Below are 21,568 nucleotides of genomic sequence, written 5' to 3' on the forward strand. Positions count from 1 at the left end.
TAAAAGGACTATCTTCGACACAGAACCAGAGTAAGACAGAACAGATGTGTTTTCTAATCAAAATAAACTACTCTATCATTTTAGATGCATCTCTTGGATCAAGATAACAACTAGTCTCCTGTATTTCACTGTTGCAGAGCTGATCTGGATGCAGCAGATAATGAAAGGAGAATACTACCATGAAACAACATAATCAAAAACATGCCCCTTTTCAGGTGGAAGCAGATAAAGAAACATACCATTGGGCCTCATATTTATATCACTTTATACAATATAAAATAAAAGTGGAAGAACAATGACTGAAATCTGTCTGGTTTTAGTGTGAGAGGATTCAGACCTACCTGAACTATTAAATTACACGGTTTTATGTACATGTGTCTATATAGTTTTGATGGAAGGCTTTATTAAATATAAAATTGCACAATAAAATAAATATTTGATCCCTACAATATCACGTGCATGTAAATTTTTAGCATAATCTGATTTCTATCCTATGGTGGTGCTCAACGCAAAAAAATGCATTTCACTTCAATTCTGAACATGCCTATATTTTCCAAGAGCAATTCTTAGACAATTGCAAGAGGTTATGTGTAAGGTCATGTGGACTCACAACAGCGGATTTCTTTATGGTATGAAATAGAGATCTCTGAATTGTAAGTAATAAATATCACTCTGATAAGCACTTCTACACAGGAAAATAAGAAATTCCTAAAAAGTTTTCTGTGAAGCACCTTCTTCATGTCCTGTACTACTCTGTACTTATAAATAATAAAAACGAGACTGATAACCGTAGCTTTATGTAAGCAAGCTTAGAAATCACGCTCAGATAAGTGCTTTTGACCTAAATCTTGTAGCGCCTCGATCTGACATATAACCCCACAACTGTGAAATTCTGTATGAGATTTAGCAGTTTGAAGCTGCCAACTGACCCAGCCATAAAGCAGCCAGAGATAAGGATTTAAGGTACGATATGATACAATTAGACATTCACCTCCTATTTATTTCAATCCATTTCGGTATTTAACCTAGTTAAAAGTTGCAAGCTTTTTATTAAAATGTAAATGTGAGTGTGCTGTATATTTATAGGTGGCTAACCACAAAAAAAAAAGACTCTCATAAATTAGATTTCTATGAATAAAAAGGGTAAACAGGAGATGCTTCTGCAAAACTCTTCTAGACGTGCAGAGATAAAGGATGGTTCTACCACACAAAATAATCAGATACAAAAATAGCTGTTCAGACACAGCACACCTAAGGAGTACTTTAATCAAACATTTAGGTTACCTGCCAAAAGGACCATGATCTCTTCAAAATGCAATGCGGATTAAAGTGTTATCTAACACAAGCAGAAAACTAACCTTGGAGTGGAAGTTCGAAATGTGTTCATCATAATTTTCATGTCTTTGGATAGAGAAACCAGCTTTTTCAGCTAGATTGCAAAACTGGTTTAAAGTATTCCCTCTGAGTGGAGCAAATACCATTGCTTTTCCCTGGAACATTAAAAAGAGAATTTACACATTTTTAAAACTGGAAAGGAACCAGATATAACATACACCTGGCTAAGCTTTTAATACACTCAGACTGGAAAAGTCAATTGTTCCCTTGGAAAAATACCGAAGTAGGGTAATATAAATAATTGTTCAGAATATGCAAGATTTCTGTGATTAAACAAATGCAAAACAGAAAGCAATAAACGTGTATTTTCTTTAGAAAACTGCCAACTGCAATACATTTGATCCTTTTCATATAATAATGGTGGCTATGAATTACCAAAATAAAACACAGAAAAAGCACAAAAATACATATTCAATGCAAAATGCATTTGCTGGTTCATAACCATGCAAAAATTGTAAATAATGATTTTCATATTTTAACTAACTCTCACACACACAAGAGTACCTCCCATTTGATGTCAATGGAATTATAGCAGTGTAAAACAAGGCAAAATGGAAGGCAAATAGAGGACCCAATTGTTATTTTTAAGGATATTTTAGACCACCTGCGCATTGCAACTGAATTTGACCTTAAATTGGCAAATTGCATTTAAAGCACAATTTAATGTTCTTGCATGGTAATTCTGGATCGTTCAAGATGATCAGGCCATTTGTGATGCCCAGGCAGTACATTACGGTCCATTAACTAATTTTTTGTTCATTCTTCTGCATTTAAGAAAACAAAAATGACTTTACTTGACTGATAGATTTTAGACACCCTTTGCAAAAATATTAATCCAAAACTTAACATACTTGATACAGCATCTCTTGAAATCTTATTTGCAAAATTAATTGTAATTGGCTGAATATTGTATTCTGTCACATGGAATGAAAACTAGTTGAAGAGCTGTAAACGAAGGTTAATATCAACCGATCAACCCTCTTGTTGAGGGGAGCTCTCTGGCAGCTGCCACAAAGTTTGCTGTGAGTTCTTTCATTTAACTTATGTATCAATGAGAGCTAAAATGATTTTGTGAGGTGCTGTAAGCAGTTGAAGAGACAAAAAGCATATTTGGGAATCTGGAGAAGTAATAAAAAGAGTGAGAAACCTTAGAAGAATGTTCAGCTTGAGTAAATGCAAACTCGTATATCAGAGGAAAAAAGTAATCAGAAGAGAGAATTTCAATAGGAAGGAAGGAACCTGGAAGGTTATGATGCTGACACATATACTTTGCGGAGAGGATATGGATGTTACAGCTCATGCACACATATGCTAAGACAACACTCAGTGAAGCAACAATAAAAAATGTCTATCTAGGTACTTATTGTATTGCTGTGTACTTAAAATACTCCAATTATTAATACCATAGCATTGTATATTTATTCTCACAGTCTCTGTGAAACAGGGAAATCCTGTTATCCTCATCTTTCTCATGTGAAACTGAAGCACAAAGGGGACCAAGGGTAATATCCAAACCAACCCACTTTTGTCCATTTGTGTACCCACAGCTTTAACTCAATGGCTAAACATGAGGTGCAAATGAGTGTAGCTCCACCAAAGGCACTGACTTTGCTTATGTAAATGTTAGCTCTGAATATAGGCTGAGCTTAGGATGAAAAACTAATATTAAACACAGGAAATTCACAATCAGTATGACACATGCCATAATTCCCTCACATCCCTGGCATGCTTTAATATCATCAGACAGAAATGGGCAACAAAGGGAGTCTCCAGCTGAAGATCTTCCTCCTTCTGCTGCCATCTCACTCTCACCCAAACTTTGTTCTGCAGAGACCCTTCCTGGTATAAGAAGGATGGGGCTCCCCTGGAGTCCCTTATCTTCATGAGCACTTTCACAGAGAGGTCACTGTAATGGGAACAATGTCCCTCATGCAGGGCTTACTGATTATACAATTCACTCATGGATTTCAGAAAAGCTTTTCTGAACCTCTTGTATGGAGACTGTCGGGGGCCCCAACCCCAACATCTGTCACCATTCCAGCAGCTTTGATGTGGAAGCAATGCTCATACAGCAGTGACATCTTTCCAGACTGCAACTTGGGGTCAGCAGCCTATGCAGTCATTTATTCTCATAGTGCGTCTAGACTAATGTCCTCACATTCAATTTGAAAGGGAAATACAGGAAAACAGAACAAAATGCAATACTAAATACCTCTTAAAACTAGACTGAAAAGCTCAAAATAACTTGAAAAAAGGACAACAGCCTTTCATGGAAATCATCGCACGATTACTTTTGGCCTGCTTTATCGTAATGATATACTTTATCATGATTTATGGTTGTTTTTTATTAGTAAATGGCAAGATACTCAGGTGCTTTAGATGCACACTGAACTCAACAGAGGAACGTCTTCTTACATCAATGAAGAAGTTCATCATTACGATAATCTCCTCAAAACTGGTAGATACTGTGGTCAATTTTGGTCTATTATAATCTGGGTTTAAAGCAGCTTCAGGTCAACTGCCTGATCCGTGTAATTCTGCTACCTTTTGTAGGGCTGCCATCGCATTTCTAATTCGAAATGTTTTTCATTGCTTAGTTGTTGTACAGTAACAAAATTAGAGGAGTGGCCTGGATCTACACTTGATGGACTATGCACCAGTAGTGTAGCTATTTAATTCAAAGCTTCTAACTCAAAGATGCCTCCCAATTTAGAATGAAAGTTTGAAGTTAAGCATGGCCTTTCCTCAGTCAGAAAGACATTTCCAGCAAAATAGCGAAGAAAATACAGAAGAAAATATGTTTTCTTCTTATCGTTTTCTTTCAGCCACAGTAGTCTGAGGTGTCACTTAAACGCTACAGTAAGATAATAGGACAGATATTCAGATTTTGGACATGACTGTGACTAATTTTACTCCTCAATCATTATTAAATCCAGCCTTATTTGCTGAGACTAATCATGGTTAAATAATATCTGATTGACTTCACTGGGATTGTGAATGGACAGACCACTGAAAAATCAAAGCCTTAATAAGCAAATATTTTTATTAGGAAGATGCGCAAACAAACAACTGGTCATTCTGAGAGTGAAATTAAAAGTACATTTTAACGATAGGAAAAACTAAAATAACGTCTGCAAATCAAGTAGGTTGCTAAAATGAGGAATAAATATAGTCATTCAAGATAAATTTGTTTGATGCAAAATTTGAGGGTCTAATTCTCAGAATTAGTTTAGAGGTGACATTTGCCTTTGTAACAAACTCAGATAAGAAATTTCAGCTCTCAGTAGCATGCCAGCTGCTCATTTCTGCACGCATATGAGTTTCCTGTCCTGTCTTCCTGTGCCAGTAGAAATGTTCATGGGGCCATCAGATGACTGAAATGATCAGGGTTAAGAATACTGTTTCCAGAGAAACAAAAAGTTACTCAAAACACATCATTCTGTGGCATCATGATGCCCCATAATTCTAATAGCAGTGTTGACCAAAAATAACATCCTTAAGAAAATAGGAAATGCCACAGATAAATTTATCTTTTTTAAAGAAAAGAAAGAATAGAATATCTGTGCTGAATTCCTCTTTCAAGACAGCTTTGTGAAGATATCCATTATTCTCTGTTTATTTCAGTTTTGTTGTCTGTTATTTTCCCTGAAGACATTTGCTAAAAATTATAGAAGGAATAATGTAATGGTATATAGCTTAGCATGCATTGTAAAACTGTTTTATCCTAGTTGCATAACGCAAGGGCACCTGAACAATGTGTCTTGTATCTGGATATGTCTTTAATTCCAGATTGTTCCTCTATCGATTTGGCCAAATACTACCAATGACAAAATTGTAACTAGTCTACATTTGAGACAAAATAATTAATATAGAACAGCGAACTTAACCAAAGTAGTTTATGCCTTATCTTGGCCATCATCTTAATTATTGCAACTGGCAAATGAGTGCACTGTTAATGTAATTATTTTTCCTTTAAAGGCCAAAAATATCGACATTTAGCAAAGTTTCCTCTGATGTTATCCTTAGATTTGTACAGAATAAAAAGAACAGTATAAACATTATCTATTTTGTACTTCTGATTGCCTTTTCTCTTGGTATCTCAAATGAGCATATGCCTTTACCTGGGCCTTTCAAATTATGAAAGCATATGTTTGAAGGCATCTCTGTTCAGCATGTCCTTTTTGGACAAGGGAGCTGATTTAAGATGTCCCCACTCCCAGCTTACATTTCCATCCCACACCATAATTTTATATCCTCTGTTATGAATGTCACTTGTTTGTGAGGATTGTCACTCACTACATCAGAGAAAAGACCTGGGTAAAAAAATACCACTGTCTAAAACTCAGCAACAGGAGATGAGAAGAAGTGATTAGGAGCACAAATTTCTTAAGCTAGCTTTCCTGATGAGAAAAAGGAGTATAGATCCACGGTCTAAAATGCAAAGGAAGTAAGTACAGGCTGCGTTATAATCACAGCATACAAAAGTGAACCACACTGGGAATACAGGAAACAAAAAGCCATCTCCCTTCACTTTGTCCATATAAAGGGTTCAGACATTGTAGCTCATCTGCTTGGAAAAACAAAAGTATGTTCTGAATTTGAATTAGCCAACTAGAGTTAAAAAGCAACGATGTCAGGCCTGTTTTGCTTCTAAGTCAGCTTAAGAATTCCTAAATGCTATAGGTGGGAACTCGAGCTGTGAACACTACTCAACACTATTCAAGCTGCCCTACCCTTGTTATTTTTCATTCAAATTCTCCAGTTGGGTTAATCAGTCCAGGTGAAGAATATGTGTGTGTGTGTGTGCATATACATACATACGTATGTATGTATATATGCATGTTTGTGGCAATATGCACCACCAGACTATGATCAGCTACAAGTAGGTGACTAAGTGATTAATAGCTTCACTCCAGCTGAAGGCTCTAGTCAGGTCACAGTTACCAGGGCGCCTCTTTTACACTTGACTTCCTGCCACTCATATCCTTCTCCCACAACAGCTTTTCATCAAGCCAGTACAGTGGCCCATGGGGCTACCCGAAGAACCAGATGAGGACATTGATCTGGACTGAAAACACCCCTTTTAACTTTGGGGATAGAGCTTTGTGTTCCAGATCATTTTTGGTCCCCAAAAGTATTGTACCCTAAAAACCGAAGGTACAAGACAACAGTCGGAATACATCACTTTGGGCAGGAGCTACTTAATTCCCCCTCACGGCCACTTACAGAAATATCTGAGTACCTTTTCCTCAGGGTAGCTACATTTCTTCTGTCATCCTGGCAGCCGTGTCCCATAGCTCATTAAAGTCATTCAGTCTTAAGTAACTTGCCCTAGGTCACCCAGGAAAGTCCATGATAGAACTAAGAATAGAAACCTGATCACTCTTAGCAAAGAATGGGATTACTTTACATGACTAAAATGACTCAGTTTCTTAAGTCTTTGCAGGTTTGAGTTTTTTATTCCTCTTACAGAGGAAAATCTCTTGTCGAAAAAGTACAATATAATTCTCAACTACAGTTTAGAGAATGCATTGCTGCTAAGATATAATATTTTTGTGTTGAAATGGAAAGGACACCCTTATTAGAAGATTTTTGTGGCAAGCATAAAAGGTAAAACTCCTGTTTCAAATTCCTACACATACCAATGACTTCATGCATTTTCTTCTCTTTCTTTTTTCTTTCTTTCTCTCTCTCTCTCTCTCTCTCTCTTTTTTTTACAGTTTTTGAGACTTAAGATTATTTGTTCGGTACAGGTATATGAATATAGTGGCTTCTTTTTGATTGCATGTCTCTCAAATTTAGTTTGAAAGATGAATAGATTGAGCATCTGTAAAATATTGTGTAATATCCTCAATGATATACATGGACACATGAATGTAGAACTATGTAGAGCATGTTATGGAAAGACTAATTTCACTCTTTCCTAAAATATAAAATATGTAAATACCAGGCTTAGTTCATGGGGAAAAAAAGTTTTAGGCTGCAAGGGCTTTACTCATTTTATACAAACAGAAATGAAAAGAAAAGAATATTCTTTTATAATAAATAAATACACAATGACAAAGGTTACTATTGAAGGGATTACAAATGACAGAAGCCAACATAAAAACTTTCAGTATCGTACTTTTACTTTAATATGAAGACATTATTATCAAAGGAAAATACTCGAGAAACGCTTTGATAAAAATAATCTCACACTATCTTTGAAGCGGTTTCATTTATTTTACTACCCACTGTGTTCCTTATCAGAAGGCCAAGTATAAGAAGTTTCCTAGTTTATGATTAGGAAAGAATCTGATAGATTAGAAGACTCAATTGAAGTTGGACATAATAAGTATTAAAGTATTACATGACATTAATCCTGCCATTCCATTACTCTCTCAATCATTGTGCACAGACTAATTATTCTGAAGCCAGTGTTCAGGAGAAAATAGAAACATACTTACACTGGGTTGGAGTAATCTCTTTATTGCATCAACAAGGCTAGCTCTGTACCGGTCCAGAAACAGGCTGACATTGAGAAGAGAACAGAATCCAGATTAAAATGGGTTTTCAATTCTAATGATACTAATGCAGATAAGTACAAGGCTAATTACATGTGTTTACACAATGCTGTAAAAGAGAAACTGTGGTCTACATTTCTTTCCAGTTCATGTACTATTTAATAAAAAAATTAAACAAAAAACAGCTGAAGCCTGAAACAAATACTATTTAAAACGAAGCCAAAGTATCAGCATGAACCAGTCCTTTAGGAGGCTGAAATTCACAGATCACATGTGTTAGCTATCAAAATAAGGTCATATCAGAAATCAGGATCAATATAATACGAATTTAACATTTTACAGGCTTTTTGTATGAGCAGAGTGCGGAATTTATTAAAGTATTTTCTACTGTATTTCATGCCTTACTATTAAGGGATTTTTTTTCCTTTTACTTTTAGAGTCAGTATATTAATTCATTATTATCTGTTATGCATTTTTGTACTACTTATATACCTCTATCTATGTAGATAAAGATATACCTTCCCCTACCTCTTCTCTTCCTCAAACACTGTTCAAACACAATGACCCCGATAGTACAGAGTTGTCCTATCTAAAGAGTGAAATCCTTCATCTCCAGCATGGGTCCTGCAAGGATAGCAGCAGAGTCAATTTTCCCATGCAATGCTGCCAACATGCTCAGCCCTATTTTGGTGTGATTACCTCATGATTTGAAGGGATAATTCAGTTTTCATGCCCATCAGTACCTTAATGTATATACTAATAGTGGCAACCAGGGTGCCAATCACTCTTGACTAGATATTTGTGGACATGTAGTTACTGTGGATGAGAAGCGCATTTACAATGGTTAAGGAACAACCATCGGATAGCAACTGATGCCTTTCAGTCTTTACTGCCACGGGCTGCATTTATATTGGTGATTCAGATAAGAAAGAGTCTATCGAGCAGGCCACAGGTAATGTGATTTTTTTTCTTCATTATTTTCATGCTTTCTCTGTAATAAAACTACCTCCCAATATGTGCCATGCTAAAGTTCCACACTATAAGGCATTTTGTCCATTCTTTATGAATCATTTGTATACCTTCTTCAATTCCTTTCTTCTCAAACATATCTTTCTGAGGAGAACTGGGTGATTTTTTTTTCCAGATTTGAAATATCCAAAAGAATTAAAAGAATATATGAAAACAGTACAGAAAAAAAAGAAGTGGTCTGCCAATTACTTGCCAGTCATCAAGAACAGAACATGCATGGTCATTTAGATATGGATATTTCAGGGACAGCAAGGAGAATACCATAGTGTTATGTATCATAGGGCCAATGTGTAAGATGTGCACATTTTTGCTGCTCAGGAAAAGAAAGCAGCCTGTCTGAAAATTTGTTAAGTGACCAAATTTAATCAGTAAAAAAAAGGTAAAAGGCACTGTTGGAAAAATATGGTAGACCTGGAATCCAGAAACTTCTTAAAGAGCATTTTGTATAGATGAATGACCCTTTTGAATTTCTTAAGACACTGAAGTACTGGTTAATTGGTTAATAATTTCTAACTGATAGCCTGCCCAAAAGAAAGCTTAAAATTTAGCAATAAGCATGATGGCTGCCCCTCTGCCCCTCAGCCTCAACAATCTTATTGGAAGAACTGGACAAAGGCTTGTTTAAATAAAATTAAATGAAAGAATAGATGATATCTTTAATGTCTCCTGGGACTTTTAATCATATTCACCTCAGGTAGGTCCCTATACAGACAGATACCATAAGATACTAATTTACCAGGAACTTATCCATCTGCAGGGGAAAAAGATGTGGAATACAGTGTGTGAGCCCTCTCCCCAAAAGAATCTCTAAAAACAATTATTTTTCTTCAATAGGAGACATCACATGGATGTGCACATTTAAGACTTCTATGTAGACAGAAGTACAGTACAAATGAAAAATGCACTTATATTTTTTTTTTTGAAAGTAGTATAGTGGAAACACAATTTTGGGTGAGTTTGCCAGCACTAAACCTAATTTTTCATGGCTCTGCATACCATCCTTTTTACAGTGAAATAAGGGCACAGCTACTGCTACCAATGTTGTTCCTTTACAATGACAGAACCACAAGCCTTGTTCACTAGAAATTCAGGTGTCTGAGAACTTCAGATGGTTAATAACCTGCTTGGCAGTCCAGGACGACTTCGAGGATACCTTTGATGTCTGACTCGCACTGGATATTTTGGTGGTTTGGGAGGTCGCCTCTCAGCCTGGTGGCCTGGTGTACCTGCCCTGTCTCTGCTCACAAATCCTCCCTCCCCTCCTCTAGGGTATGCCCCCGAGAACAGGGCCTGCTTCAACTGAAAGTGGTCTCTAGTGCCCTGATTGTCAATCTGTTGCCCTGTGAGCTATGTCCTCTGACTGGAGGGAGCACAGAGGGCTGGAAGCAATCGTGATGTCATGCAGTGACTTCAGGAAACATTTCTATCCTCCCTTTGAGTTGGAGGATGCCTTGAAGGAGGAAAATCTTGAAAAAGCTGTTACATAATCTTGCCACAGACCGTGCTGGCATAGGATTTGGCCCATTCATAGAGATTCAGTCTCAGTTTCTATTACCAGTAAAATTTGTGTGACTAAAGACCAACAGAGCGTACTGAATATGTACTCCTAAGAGAATCCTTTAAAGCTCACCAGAACTCAGTGACATTAAATAATATATTGTTTTAAACCATTCTCACTCAGTGCCCATTTTTCAGTTCAAGTTTGGCTTAGTTTTCCATTACTTTGGTGGTCTTAATATTTTTTCTGTAAAAAATGTCTCATGAATGTAGTAAGAACTCTGTGAAAGCGGTGGCTGAGGACAGGAATAGCAAGGGTCGCTCTGGTCAGCAAGGAAGTGTCTGAGTACAGCAGTAAAGAGGCAAGAACCTAAAGAGGTAGAGGGAAGAGTCATGATTTATGGCTCTTGGCCTTTGCTTAGTCAGCGCTGTTCACCTGTGAAATCTGGATGAACAGGCAGGTAATCTTGCCAGCTCCTTCCTTTTTTGTTTTTTTTTTCTTCATTTTAAATTACCATTTAAAACAAAAGGAAAGTTTACATAAAAACCTGCATGGAAGTAACGGTAAATCACTATGAAAAAAATTTAAAAAAAAAAGGTGAATTCTCCATTCAGTTAATGCTGGTATGTTTTATCCTATTTTCCTGTGCCTTGCAACAATGGACATAAGCTTACGTTTTATAGGCTATGATGTGAAATTATTTTTATATTTCTGAAATTTAAAAGGGGTAAAAAAGCCAGTTTACGATCTACTTCTGACAAGATTACATTCATATATAGTGCCTAGTGTATATAGTCTTTTATTTTTTTGTTCACCTTCAACTATTAGGCTGTCACAAACTGAAAAAACTCTTTCTTCCATGTCATCAGATTTCAATGCAATTGAGAATACGTCCAAGGAATCAGGCTTAAAATGAAAAATAAATTTAAACTGAGGAAGGACAGAGATTTTACTGCATTCCTGTAGAAAGGTTTTCTTATATTAAATCAAATCCTGATGAAGGGAAAATTGACATGTTTTAAGTTATTTAAAGAATAATTTCAATTTGTTCGTACATTCCTGTTGTATCCACAACCCCTAGTAACTTAAGAATTTCAGCAGTGAAAGTAATGTGAGATAGGCCTCCAGACATCTGTTACGCAAATACTTACACACATGTCAAACTTTAAGAATATGATCAGCCTAACTAAACAGAGTATGATATTACGCATTTACTAAGTGATATGAGGATCTAGACCATATTCTGTCTCCACATTAAAATTATGTGTGAAAACCTTGTTCATGAGAACCTGAAGGGCAATGATTTTTGTCTTGGTCAACCCCTAATGGCCTTGAATTTCTCTTTCGATTAAAAATCTCAGTAACTTTTTTCTTAATAAATAACAGCATATAGCCTTCATCTTAAATAGTTAGCTATCTGGGACCCTCCGGAGCTTTGGAAATGTCCCATCTGTGGCCTGTCTGCAGCGCCACTTGTTATTTCTCCTCCTCTGTTCATACTCCCTTTTACTCATGTTCCCAGCACCTGCATGGCTTTATACCTGCAAGTGCAGGTCAAATGAAAGTCTGAAATTTTGGCATCTCTCATCTGGCCCTGAAATTACCACTCTATAAAAGGAGGTGGTTGGCTATACCTTAAAAATTCCACTATTCCAGGTTGGTTTGTTTGTTTTCCCAGTGTATCCTTCTTCCAAGTGTGGCCTCTCCAAGATATTTTTTCCTTATTTTTTATCTCATAGTTGACATTTTATGAGTTATTTAGGAACTGCTGAACCATGAAACTATTTTTATTGTCAGAATCCTGAATGGTTAAATAATGACTAGCTTTCACAGTTTGCCTGTTATTTATTTTATAATCTAGTTGAGCTACTAAATTTAGCTGTTAACTAATAGACTGTCTGTTCTGGGAAATAACTTATTTTCCACCCCTGCACACAACGTTTATGAAAGTCTGAATGTAAATATATGAATATAAACATATCGCTGCTTGTTGTAATCATGCACATTTTTTCTTGAACCTCCATGTGGATTTGGAATATGTTTATGAATAGAGCTTGTTTTCATGTAAATGGGATCAAGCAGTACCACTGGTTAGCTATTCAGAGAATCTGACAATATCACCCTTGCTGCAAATACTTCAATAAGAATTTATCCATGTACCTAACATTTGAACTCAGATTTTTTGCTTTATCGTTCTCTGTTCTAATCTCAGATTTTATTGACTGAAAATGAACTACATGGTGATGTTAAACTAAATGCAATCTATTCTATCTGGTTTTTATCACTGCATACTTCAGCTTTCCCCTGAGTAACTGTAAGAAAAGAGATTTCTTTTCCCCTTCAATGGCAGCCCCAAAAAAATCAGAATGCAAAAATCCTGCCGACAGTTTCCAAGCCAATTCAATAGCTTGGAAGATAAAAATTCTTAAAATTTTTAGACATGAAAATAAAAAGAAGATGTGAGTTTGGTAAATACAAGCAACATTTTTTTTCAGTCTTGTCACATATCAGATAATCCAGTGTCCATTACTAAAACAATGTTTTTTCAAAGAAAGAATACAGGGATTTCATGCTTATTAAACTATATGTATTGGCACCTGGAATAAAACAATAGCAATAATTTGTGAATAGAAATCTGTACTCTAAACTAACCTTCACATATCCATTTCTTTTTTTAAATTCTATAAATATTTACACACTTACCTGCATCTTAAGTGCTTCAAAATAAATGTACAAAATGCAGGGATTGCAAATGCATTACGTATTTTACCTGTCATGTGTGAGTCTTTGTTTACTACAGAAACAACATTATTTCCAAACAGACTGGGAGGAGTATTAGGAAAGAATATCATTGAGAAAAACAACTTAAGCCTTGCTGCACTCTGCTATACTCCCAGTACAAATAGGATGACATGGTGTGAGTATCAAGAATACAAGAGATGGCACAGCCAGGTTGTTTTGATATTTGTGTGAAGAACAAATTTAACTCTAAATCTCTTGGCAAGACCTTGCTTCACCCACATAATCTGGAGAACATCCATATGTGAGCCTTGTCTAAGCCTCCGAGAAGACTGCTGCCCTCCTGCTCATGTCCGCCAGCACTCTGATCTGACTTTCATACTTAATCTGATCTAATCCTGTCCAGCATTAACTTCATCTGTGCAATGAAACCTGGAGTATCCATTCTAATATTTGGTGAGGAAGGCATTTACTAAATTACTTGCTGAAATCATATGGTGTTGTTTAGCTCCTTATTTTAATCAGATGATGCATCTCTGAGGCACATTATCAGCGATTAGTTAGAAACCCATCTCTGTCCTTTTTGGGAACAAAGAACTTTTCCGAAATTAAATGCTAAGAGAAATGAAACACTGTTGCATTCGGTCAACAAATAGGTATTAGAAAAAGGAAAAAAGAAGAATAAATACACTTTCTCCAGTGCTATGCAAAAACAGTAACTTCTTTGAAATAAGAACAGTTTGCTTAAATAGCAAAACATCAAACCAAAAAAAAAAAAAAAAGAAAAAAACCTTTAGAGGAATATTTTATCAGAAGCCACTTAAAAAGAACATTGTTTAAAAAGACAATAGACAGCTTCGCACTTCCCTTTGCCGTTTTCCTTTAACTATTTCTTAGTAAGGTACAGAAATCTGCTGAATGGAACTATCCTAGGAAGTTTCTGTTTTCAGAATTTGGTCTCTTACAATAGCTACATGCACCAAAATATAAATATTTTTTTCTGTTCTGGACCTCTAAAGGGTCAAGAACAAATATTCATTAAGGGAAGTCAGATTCATTTAAAAATATCTGCCCTCTTAACTGAAATCCCCATAGCTGTTTTTATGCTTTCTGCACTTACAGAATTCATAAAATTAATAATTTGCCATTTAAAAAGTCAGCATGCAGTAAATAAAGGGTAGCACAATTCTACAAATCCAGTACCAGAAATGGTTTGTTTCAGCAACGAAATCTATTTACATATGTTATTAGATAATATACTGTACCGTAACATGTATCTACCTTTTCATAAATTAAGTGTGGTACTCTTGATTTTTTTACTAAGAACTCTCTTATTATTAACATTTGCCTGTGTAAATGATATAAAGCCCAGGTCTACCAATACTGCTGTCAAATTGATTTAAGAAACAGAATGTGATGACAAAAAGATTTCAAAAATCTTTTTTTCCTTGGAAAGATTTTCTGGGAAGCAAAAAATATATCCCCTTATATCAATAGTCAGATCTTTCCTAAGAAGTAAGCTAATTGAGCTGTTTGTGTTGATAAACTCCCTTTTCTCCAGACTGTTCTTCGCTGAGCCATAATTATTTGCAATTTGCCTAAGTCGTCCATTTACTGATACGTCAAGCATGAAACAGAGGCAATTCCAGAAAATGGAAATGCTTCTCAAAATCAATCTTTGGGAAATAATGTGGTAGAAGTTACTGTGTGATAGAAGACTACCTTATAACTGTCACATGGAGATGAATATTAATTTGTTGAGGTTAAGGTGGCTTTGTGCTTCATTTGTTGACTTTGCTTAGCCATCAGCAAGCAGCACAGTACAATTACTCCAGCAAAGCTATTTTTCTAACATGAGTTTTACGATTTTTATGTACTTACCAGTCAGCACACATAACAATGTCAAAATGTCCTTCCAGTTGAGAGACATCTGTCTCATTATCCCATCGTAAAATGCTAGAGGAAAAAAAGATTTAAAAAAAAAGAAAAGAAAAGAAAAAAGGACTTACATTTTTCATCTTGATATTTTAAAAGTATTAATATCATTTTTATGTGACACAAAAGTGTTTTAAAAAGTATACACACATTACTTTCAGAGATGACTGTAACAATATTTCCCTGCACTTTTTTTAAATCTTAAAGCTATAGAACTACCTTTTTGCTGTAGCAGAAAGGCAATCCACGCAGTCTGGTCAGTGCATCACCAACAAATACTCATTTCTGAATTAGTGGCCCGTATATGGCTTGAGATTTTTACCCCTACCACCACTGTGCGAGTCAAAGCATTGACCATCGGAACGTAACACAAATTTGCAAAGCAGATGTGAATTCGTGGCTCTCCGTTACATCTGGCAGGCAAGTCAGTTGTGGTTCTCGCTGATGAAGTGAGCATTCGCTTGGGCTCGAGGGAGGAGGGACAGGGTGAAAGAATGCCCAGCTTAACTTCCATGCCAGCTACGGTGCCTCGGGCAAGCTTAAAAATACAGCAGGGCTGACTCTGTCAGCACCTATTCTCTCATAGGTGATAAGTTCTTTAATTCTAAGATACCTAATAACAGGCGAAAATGCACACGTGCGCCAACTTCTTCTTTGTCTGTAAATGCTGCTGCTTTATGCAGCTGCCATGAAGAATTTCAGTACTTTGCTCCCGTTTAAAAACAGCAACTACTATTGGAATTCACTGCATACTTAAAACATCATTACTCCCCAGATTTGAAGCTGCATTTCGATTTCTAGTGCATTTTTTAAAAACAGTCTATCCTCCTTTTTCATTTCCTGGTTATTTATAAAAGGAAGTGGATAAATATTTATGGGAAAAGCACTTGTGGGGGAAGGGTCTAATCTGATCTTGTCAGGTTGTGCATGCTTATCTCAGTTTTGTATGAGTCTTGACCAAACAGACCCTTTAGTCTTCCCGCAGCTATAATCTACTTCTGGTTAAAAGCCATCTCCATTCACATACTACTCCTAATATTTAACTGAGGATCAGTTTTAATGTGCTCATTCAGAAATGTGCCCTGAGTATACATGAAAAAAGGGAATTGTACATTGTGACTGCACCATCTGCAGAAAAGGCTCAGAAATATACTATACACGCATGAGTGGTATATATAAAAATATGCACGTTTGTATCAAAACACAGAGCTCCACAAAGAAAGAATTAAGCTATGAGGACACGCGTGTGCCTGCGCACAGACACAAATTTTGAGACAGACTGCTTTTAAAACACGGAAATTATGAAAGGACAGGCCCGGTCGGCTGGGAAAGCTTCGCTTACGAGGGGCTCAGCGCGACCGAACGGATCAGGGCTCATTAGCCCATTCGCCCTCCTGGAATTTACTGTGACAATCCAAAGAGTGAAAAGAGTAGATTAATTTAATTTTTCCCCCTCAAATTGAAAGTCTTCCAGATTTTCGAAGCCTAGGTAGCTTTGCACACTGGCACTCAGCAGGCCGCCAGGAGTGGAAAGTGACAAAGGAGAGTTCTCACTCTCAGCGGCTGGCTGCCTGCTGGCTACCAGCGGCTTTTTCAACCCTGTTTCCGTGGAAACTTAGGTTAGAATGGTGAAAATTAGGTAAAGGTGAGTTTTGTGGGTTTAAAGCACGCACTCTAATATTTTAAGAATCCTGAAGCAGACCTGGAAATTGGTAGATGAACTGCGAGCCTTGAAAGGCCACCTTTGGTTCTCATTGCTGCAGAAGCAGAGATCTGATCAGTACCACTATAGGGATCTGTATTACGATTTTTTTAAATCTATATATTTACTATACTTCACACATGTAGTTCGGAAGGCAGCACAGGTGGCTCCTCCTAGGAAAAAAAAAACAAAACAAAAACAAAAAAACCCCCCCAAACCTCTTACGTTACTGTCAGGTTCCTGCTGAGCACCCAAAATACAGCATTTTCTGTGCACACCTACCAAAGGCACAAAGGAGTTGGTGCAGGTACGTAAAAGCTCAGCAGCCATAACGCTGAGCAAAATATAGACTAGTTGAGCTAGCAGGAGCTTGCGCAGTGGTGCAACAGCACTGGCCTGTGTGCTGTTACAAGGCATGAGCTAAGGGAAGCGCACCCAGCCATAAGCCAGGCTTCCTCCATTTTCCTGATTTAGCTCCAGAGCTGCTCCGGGCCACTAGCTCCAATACTGCTGCACTTCCTGAAGACAGGATACTTATGCTAAGGCCAGTGATAAATTTGCACAGAAGATTTTCAAATCCTACTTTACCATTAACTCTCAAAGGGCAAAGGAACATCTTTATTAATGTTGGGAAATAACCTTGTAAACTAAAGATACTGTCTATAAAACAAATAATAGCAGGACTGATTCTGATCTCACTTGGCCTGTGCACACCGCAGGGAAAGGTGTAACCATAAGCTATATACATTTATCCATGCTGTCTTTAGACTAGCGCAAATAAAACTCACGTGCTGAAGTGTAGCGATGGTACATGTAGCTCAGTAGCAACCTCAGAAATTTAGGTAGCTAAATCTGGGCTACTGTGTCAAAACTGTTATCTGATTAAAGCTGCCAAAAATTGGCATGACCTGCAGTCATATGTATATCTGCATTTGCATCTGTGAAGTGGATATGCCTCTGCATGTTAAGGAATCAGAAATAACTCTGCTCAAAGTCAGAATTATTACATCTTTAACACTGACGTCAGAACCAGCCTGATTCTGAATCAGTCAGTCATTTTGATTTCTAATGCTAATGAAAGTAATGAATCAGAGTCAGGACATCAATAAATAGCATCAAAGAGCAATGGAAGTTCTTGTAATCTAAACATAATTCTTGAACATGAAGTACAGAAAAATCTACCCATACTGCAAACCACACTGAGATGAATAAAGCTGTGTGCACGTGTATCTAAATGCATGTATCTATATGTAGAGTAAGGAAAAATGAACGCTTCTTCCAGGGATTGTTGATGACATGGCTCTTGGACTTATTGGCCAGAGCTGAAGGAAATACTGAGAGTACAGTGAACTAAGAACCAAATGCATCTTCATTTAAAGAAAAGCACTGCTAGGAAAATCAGAAAAGTGTTAGCAACAGAAATCTGAAAATCTCAGCTTTTATGAAATTTCCTTTAAAAATAAGCAATACTGTGCCACAAAAATCTTTTAGGTTTCTGGTAACATGTTGAGTGCCAGAATTAGAAAAAGCAAATCTTTGTTAACATATTTTCTTCTTGCTCCCTTCTCAACAATACTAAATTCATTGACACAAAAAAGACTGTTTTCACATGTGAAATTAGGAACTGATTTAATTTACTATTTATGAGATAATATGGAATCAATACTAAGGCAAGAATTTTGCTGCCAAAGAACTGGGGAGCAGGTCCAGAAGATTTTGTAGGGTTACTTTTTCAGTCTTTTGAGTGGTCATCTTGAATGCACAAAGCAGATAAGACTGAGAAAAATCATTATTTGAATTAGTACAGAAAAATGAAGTTTCTGAAGCTTCAAAATATTTGTTTTCCCATTTTCTTCCTGTAAAATAAGAACTTTTAAAGATATAACATTTTTAATGTGTTTCTTTTGAGGTAAGATGCTACAATACTAACAGCTGAAATTATTCTGCAAATTTAGAAAACATACTTTCCGCCGTGTTTCTGTCTAAGCCATACTTTTAATGGCTTTTCTGATAAAAATAACATATTTAAGGTTGTCTGAAGCCCACTCTTGATTTTAATTTTTGCTGGCTTATTTAAACTATGCAGGTTTTAGTTTTTGCAGTTGAAAGTAGGTAATTTAATTTCAGTAGAAAAGGACCTGAAACCCACTGGAAATATAAAACAATTTGGGAGGTTTTTTTGCCTCTTACAAAAATGTTAAAAAATGAAATAGGTTGCGAGGGAAAGACTGTTCAGCTACTACTTAGGCCAAGCTGATGGTGGTTGAAACTTGGTACCCACTAATGGCTGCTTTATGGCCTATATCAAATGAATTTGACCAGTTTTCAGAGGAAAAGTACCCACGTCACAAACCTATTACTATAATTAGCAATCTTGATGGCAGTCCTAGCGAAAAGGACAAGGACTGAATGAGCTATGGAGAATGAACTATCCTCTCACACACAGAGGTGGCTTTTCCAGGTCAGAGATAAAGCATACTACTGAAATAGTCTGCGAAAATATGTACTGATGCTTTGGTTTCCTAGGCTGTCAATCTTACACCATTCTAAAGCAACAAATTCATTAAACAAAAAAAGAATCAAAGCATTTTCTTCTTTTTTTTTTCTTCTGATTTATCTTTTGAATTGACAAGCCAGAGAATGTGATTAAGGTCAAGATAAAAAGAGTTGTAATAATAACAGAACAAAAAGATCAAATAAGAAAATAGAAACTGAAAGAAGAGCACCTTTTCTTTAAATACTAACAATGTACCCACAAATGCCCCCTTGCGTTTCAAAAACAAAAACCCAAAATGGTAAATCTCCCAAGGACAGTTACGGCAGCCAGAGCTACATTTCCCCTGTAAAGTAATTCTAATTTATGAAGAATAGCCTAACAAACGTCAGTATATCTTTTCTTACAATTGGTAACTTATCTCAACAATCTGCAACAAAATCCTGATTTTACCAGCTTTTTATTTCTCATGCAAAATACTATACTGCTGCTATTACTCAACTTCTGTGACTCAATGGTTGTCCTCCTAATGTGTCTAGATAGGTAACTTACAGAGGACAAAACAGGCTAACTCTCTTGATCATATGTATCTCCTGGCACAGGTTAGAGTAGGCCTCAAGTTAGCGAAAGAGTAGCTGTGCAGATAAAGACAAAAAGTCAAAATCAGAAAGAAAGTTAAAGGACGCAAATGCCTGCTTTGCCTCAGGATGTACTAGCAGTTTTAATAAAGATCCAAAAAAATGTCCCAATTAACAGATGAACAGCTACCAAGAATCCTCATCTACCAACTTCTTCTTGTCATATTTTAATTTAGGTTTTAGTTTTTGAGAAGAACTATCACTGGTGTGCATATAGATTTGGGTGAAAGATTTTGTCTGAGTATTTATGTGACCTTCTCTATGACATTAACCAAGCAAGTCCTTTAACACATTAGCAACAGGAATCACCAGGATGTTTCTGCAGACCTTGATCTCTATGATTCCTCAGTTTTGTATAAAGATCAAAGCAACAGATTTTAATTTAGCAAGAGTGTGCACATATCATCTGAACTCCTCTGGAGAGTACTGCAACTTTTCCTGCTTCCATTTCCCCATCTTTCTCATTATATTCTCATCAGGTTGCTCTTACTTCTCCCTTTTCTTTCACCTTCTGCCTTTTTTACCTTCACTGCTTCACTGCTAAAACGTAATATTTATAATTGCTAATCGGAATTTATTTCTAACAGCTTCTTAGATTATCCCCTTGCAACTTTGGCAACTTCCACTTAATTTATTTACTCTTGTCTAAGTCTCCCAATGATTTTTTCCAAATGGCCTCAAAAGTTGCATTTCATCTTCATTCTCCTTGATGTTTCTTCTCACATCAGACCAGTAAAATCTTGCTATTCATTAGCATCTGCTATTCTTCCATTTTCTATTTTTTTATTATGTCATTTACTGTCTCTTCAATCTATTATTCAAACGATCCTCTCCATACCTTCTCCACATTTCTGATAATTTCACAATGCTGTATCTTCTCCTTCCTCCTCTAAACCTTACTTCTGAGCTATCCCGTCCACAAGAGCAAATCCAGCTATCCTCTCTATTTTGATAACTCATCAATACACTTCTCTACTGCACCCCATCTGTGTGTCCAGACTTACAGCTCAATCTTTTTCATAGCCCCAATGAGCGGCCTTCACCTCAAGCTCAACACTTCTAAAGCGCAACAAGGCTTTGTTGTCACCTCTTTTTCTTGATCCACAGGGACGTAACCATTACTTCCAGTGTGTAATCTGGATTCAGCTAAGACCTTCCTCCATATCTGTACACCCAAGTTCTTTTCAGATTTTGCCTATTCTCTCTGCACAGCATCTCTAAGAACTTTCCCATCTGCCTCTCTCAACCTTAGCTCTTGACCATGTCATCATCACTTATATCTTAACATCACAATATTGTTTTCTCTGGTCTTTGAAAAATTGTCTTGCCCTATTAATATTTATTTAGTAGACTCCTGCAAAGATTGTTTTTTCTTGCCCACAACCCTGATCTTGTCATCTTTCTCTTTGTACTCCTCCAGGTAAGTTACAACAGTTCACTTCCCTATTTGTTATCTCTCACACAATATTGAAAGGACAAGTCCCTTCCTTAATCAGCCCTAATGTCAGTCTACATCTTTCACGTAGTTTTTCAAGGAAGTACCTTTGCAATTTTCTTCCACTCTGTTATCCATGAAAATTCACAGAGTTACTCCATTATCCTTGAAACCCTCCAATGCAATAGTGCATATAAAAA

The 21,568-nt window shown here is 36.6% G+C and overlaps 1 protein-coding gene across 2 annotated transcripts in view; it reads right to left on the bottom strand.

The window, feature by feature from the left end:
* Positions 1 to 21,568, bottom strand: part of CAMKMT (calmodulin-lysine N-methyltransferase) — a 228,963-nt gene that overhangs the window by 6,849 nt on the left and 200,546 nt on the right. For both annotated transcript variants that reach the window (XM_068939656.1, XM_068939657.1), the window contains exons 8-10: positions 15,046 to 15,120; positions 7,842 to 7,905; positions 1,359 to 1,490 (exon numbers count right to left, since the gene is read on the bottom strand). In XM_068939656.1, coding sequence (XP_068795757.1) covers positions 1,359 to 1,490; positions 7,842 to 7,905; positions 15,046 to 15,120 — 271 coding nt within the window. The remainder of the gene's footprint in view (positions 1 to 1,358; positions 1,491 to 7,841; positions 7,906 to 15,045; positions 15,121 to 21,568) is intronic.

Source organism: Struthio camelus, chromosome 3, assembly GCF_040807025.1.
Source record: "Struthio camelus isolate bStrCam1 chromosome 3, bStrCam1.hap1, whole genome shotgun sequence".
In the NCBI taxonomy this organism is placed as follows: Eukaryota; Metazoa; Chordata; class Aves; order Struthioniformes; family Struthionidae; genus Struthio; species Struthio camelus.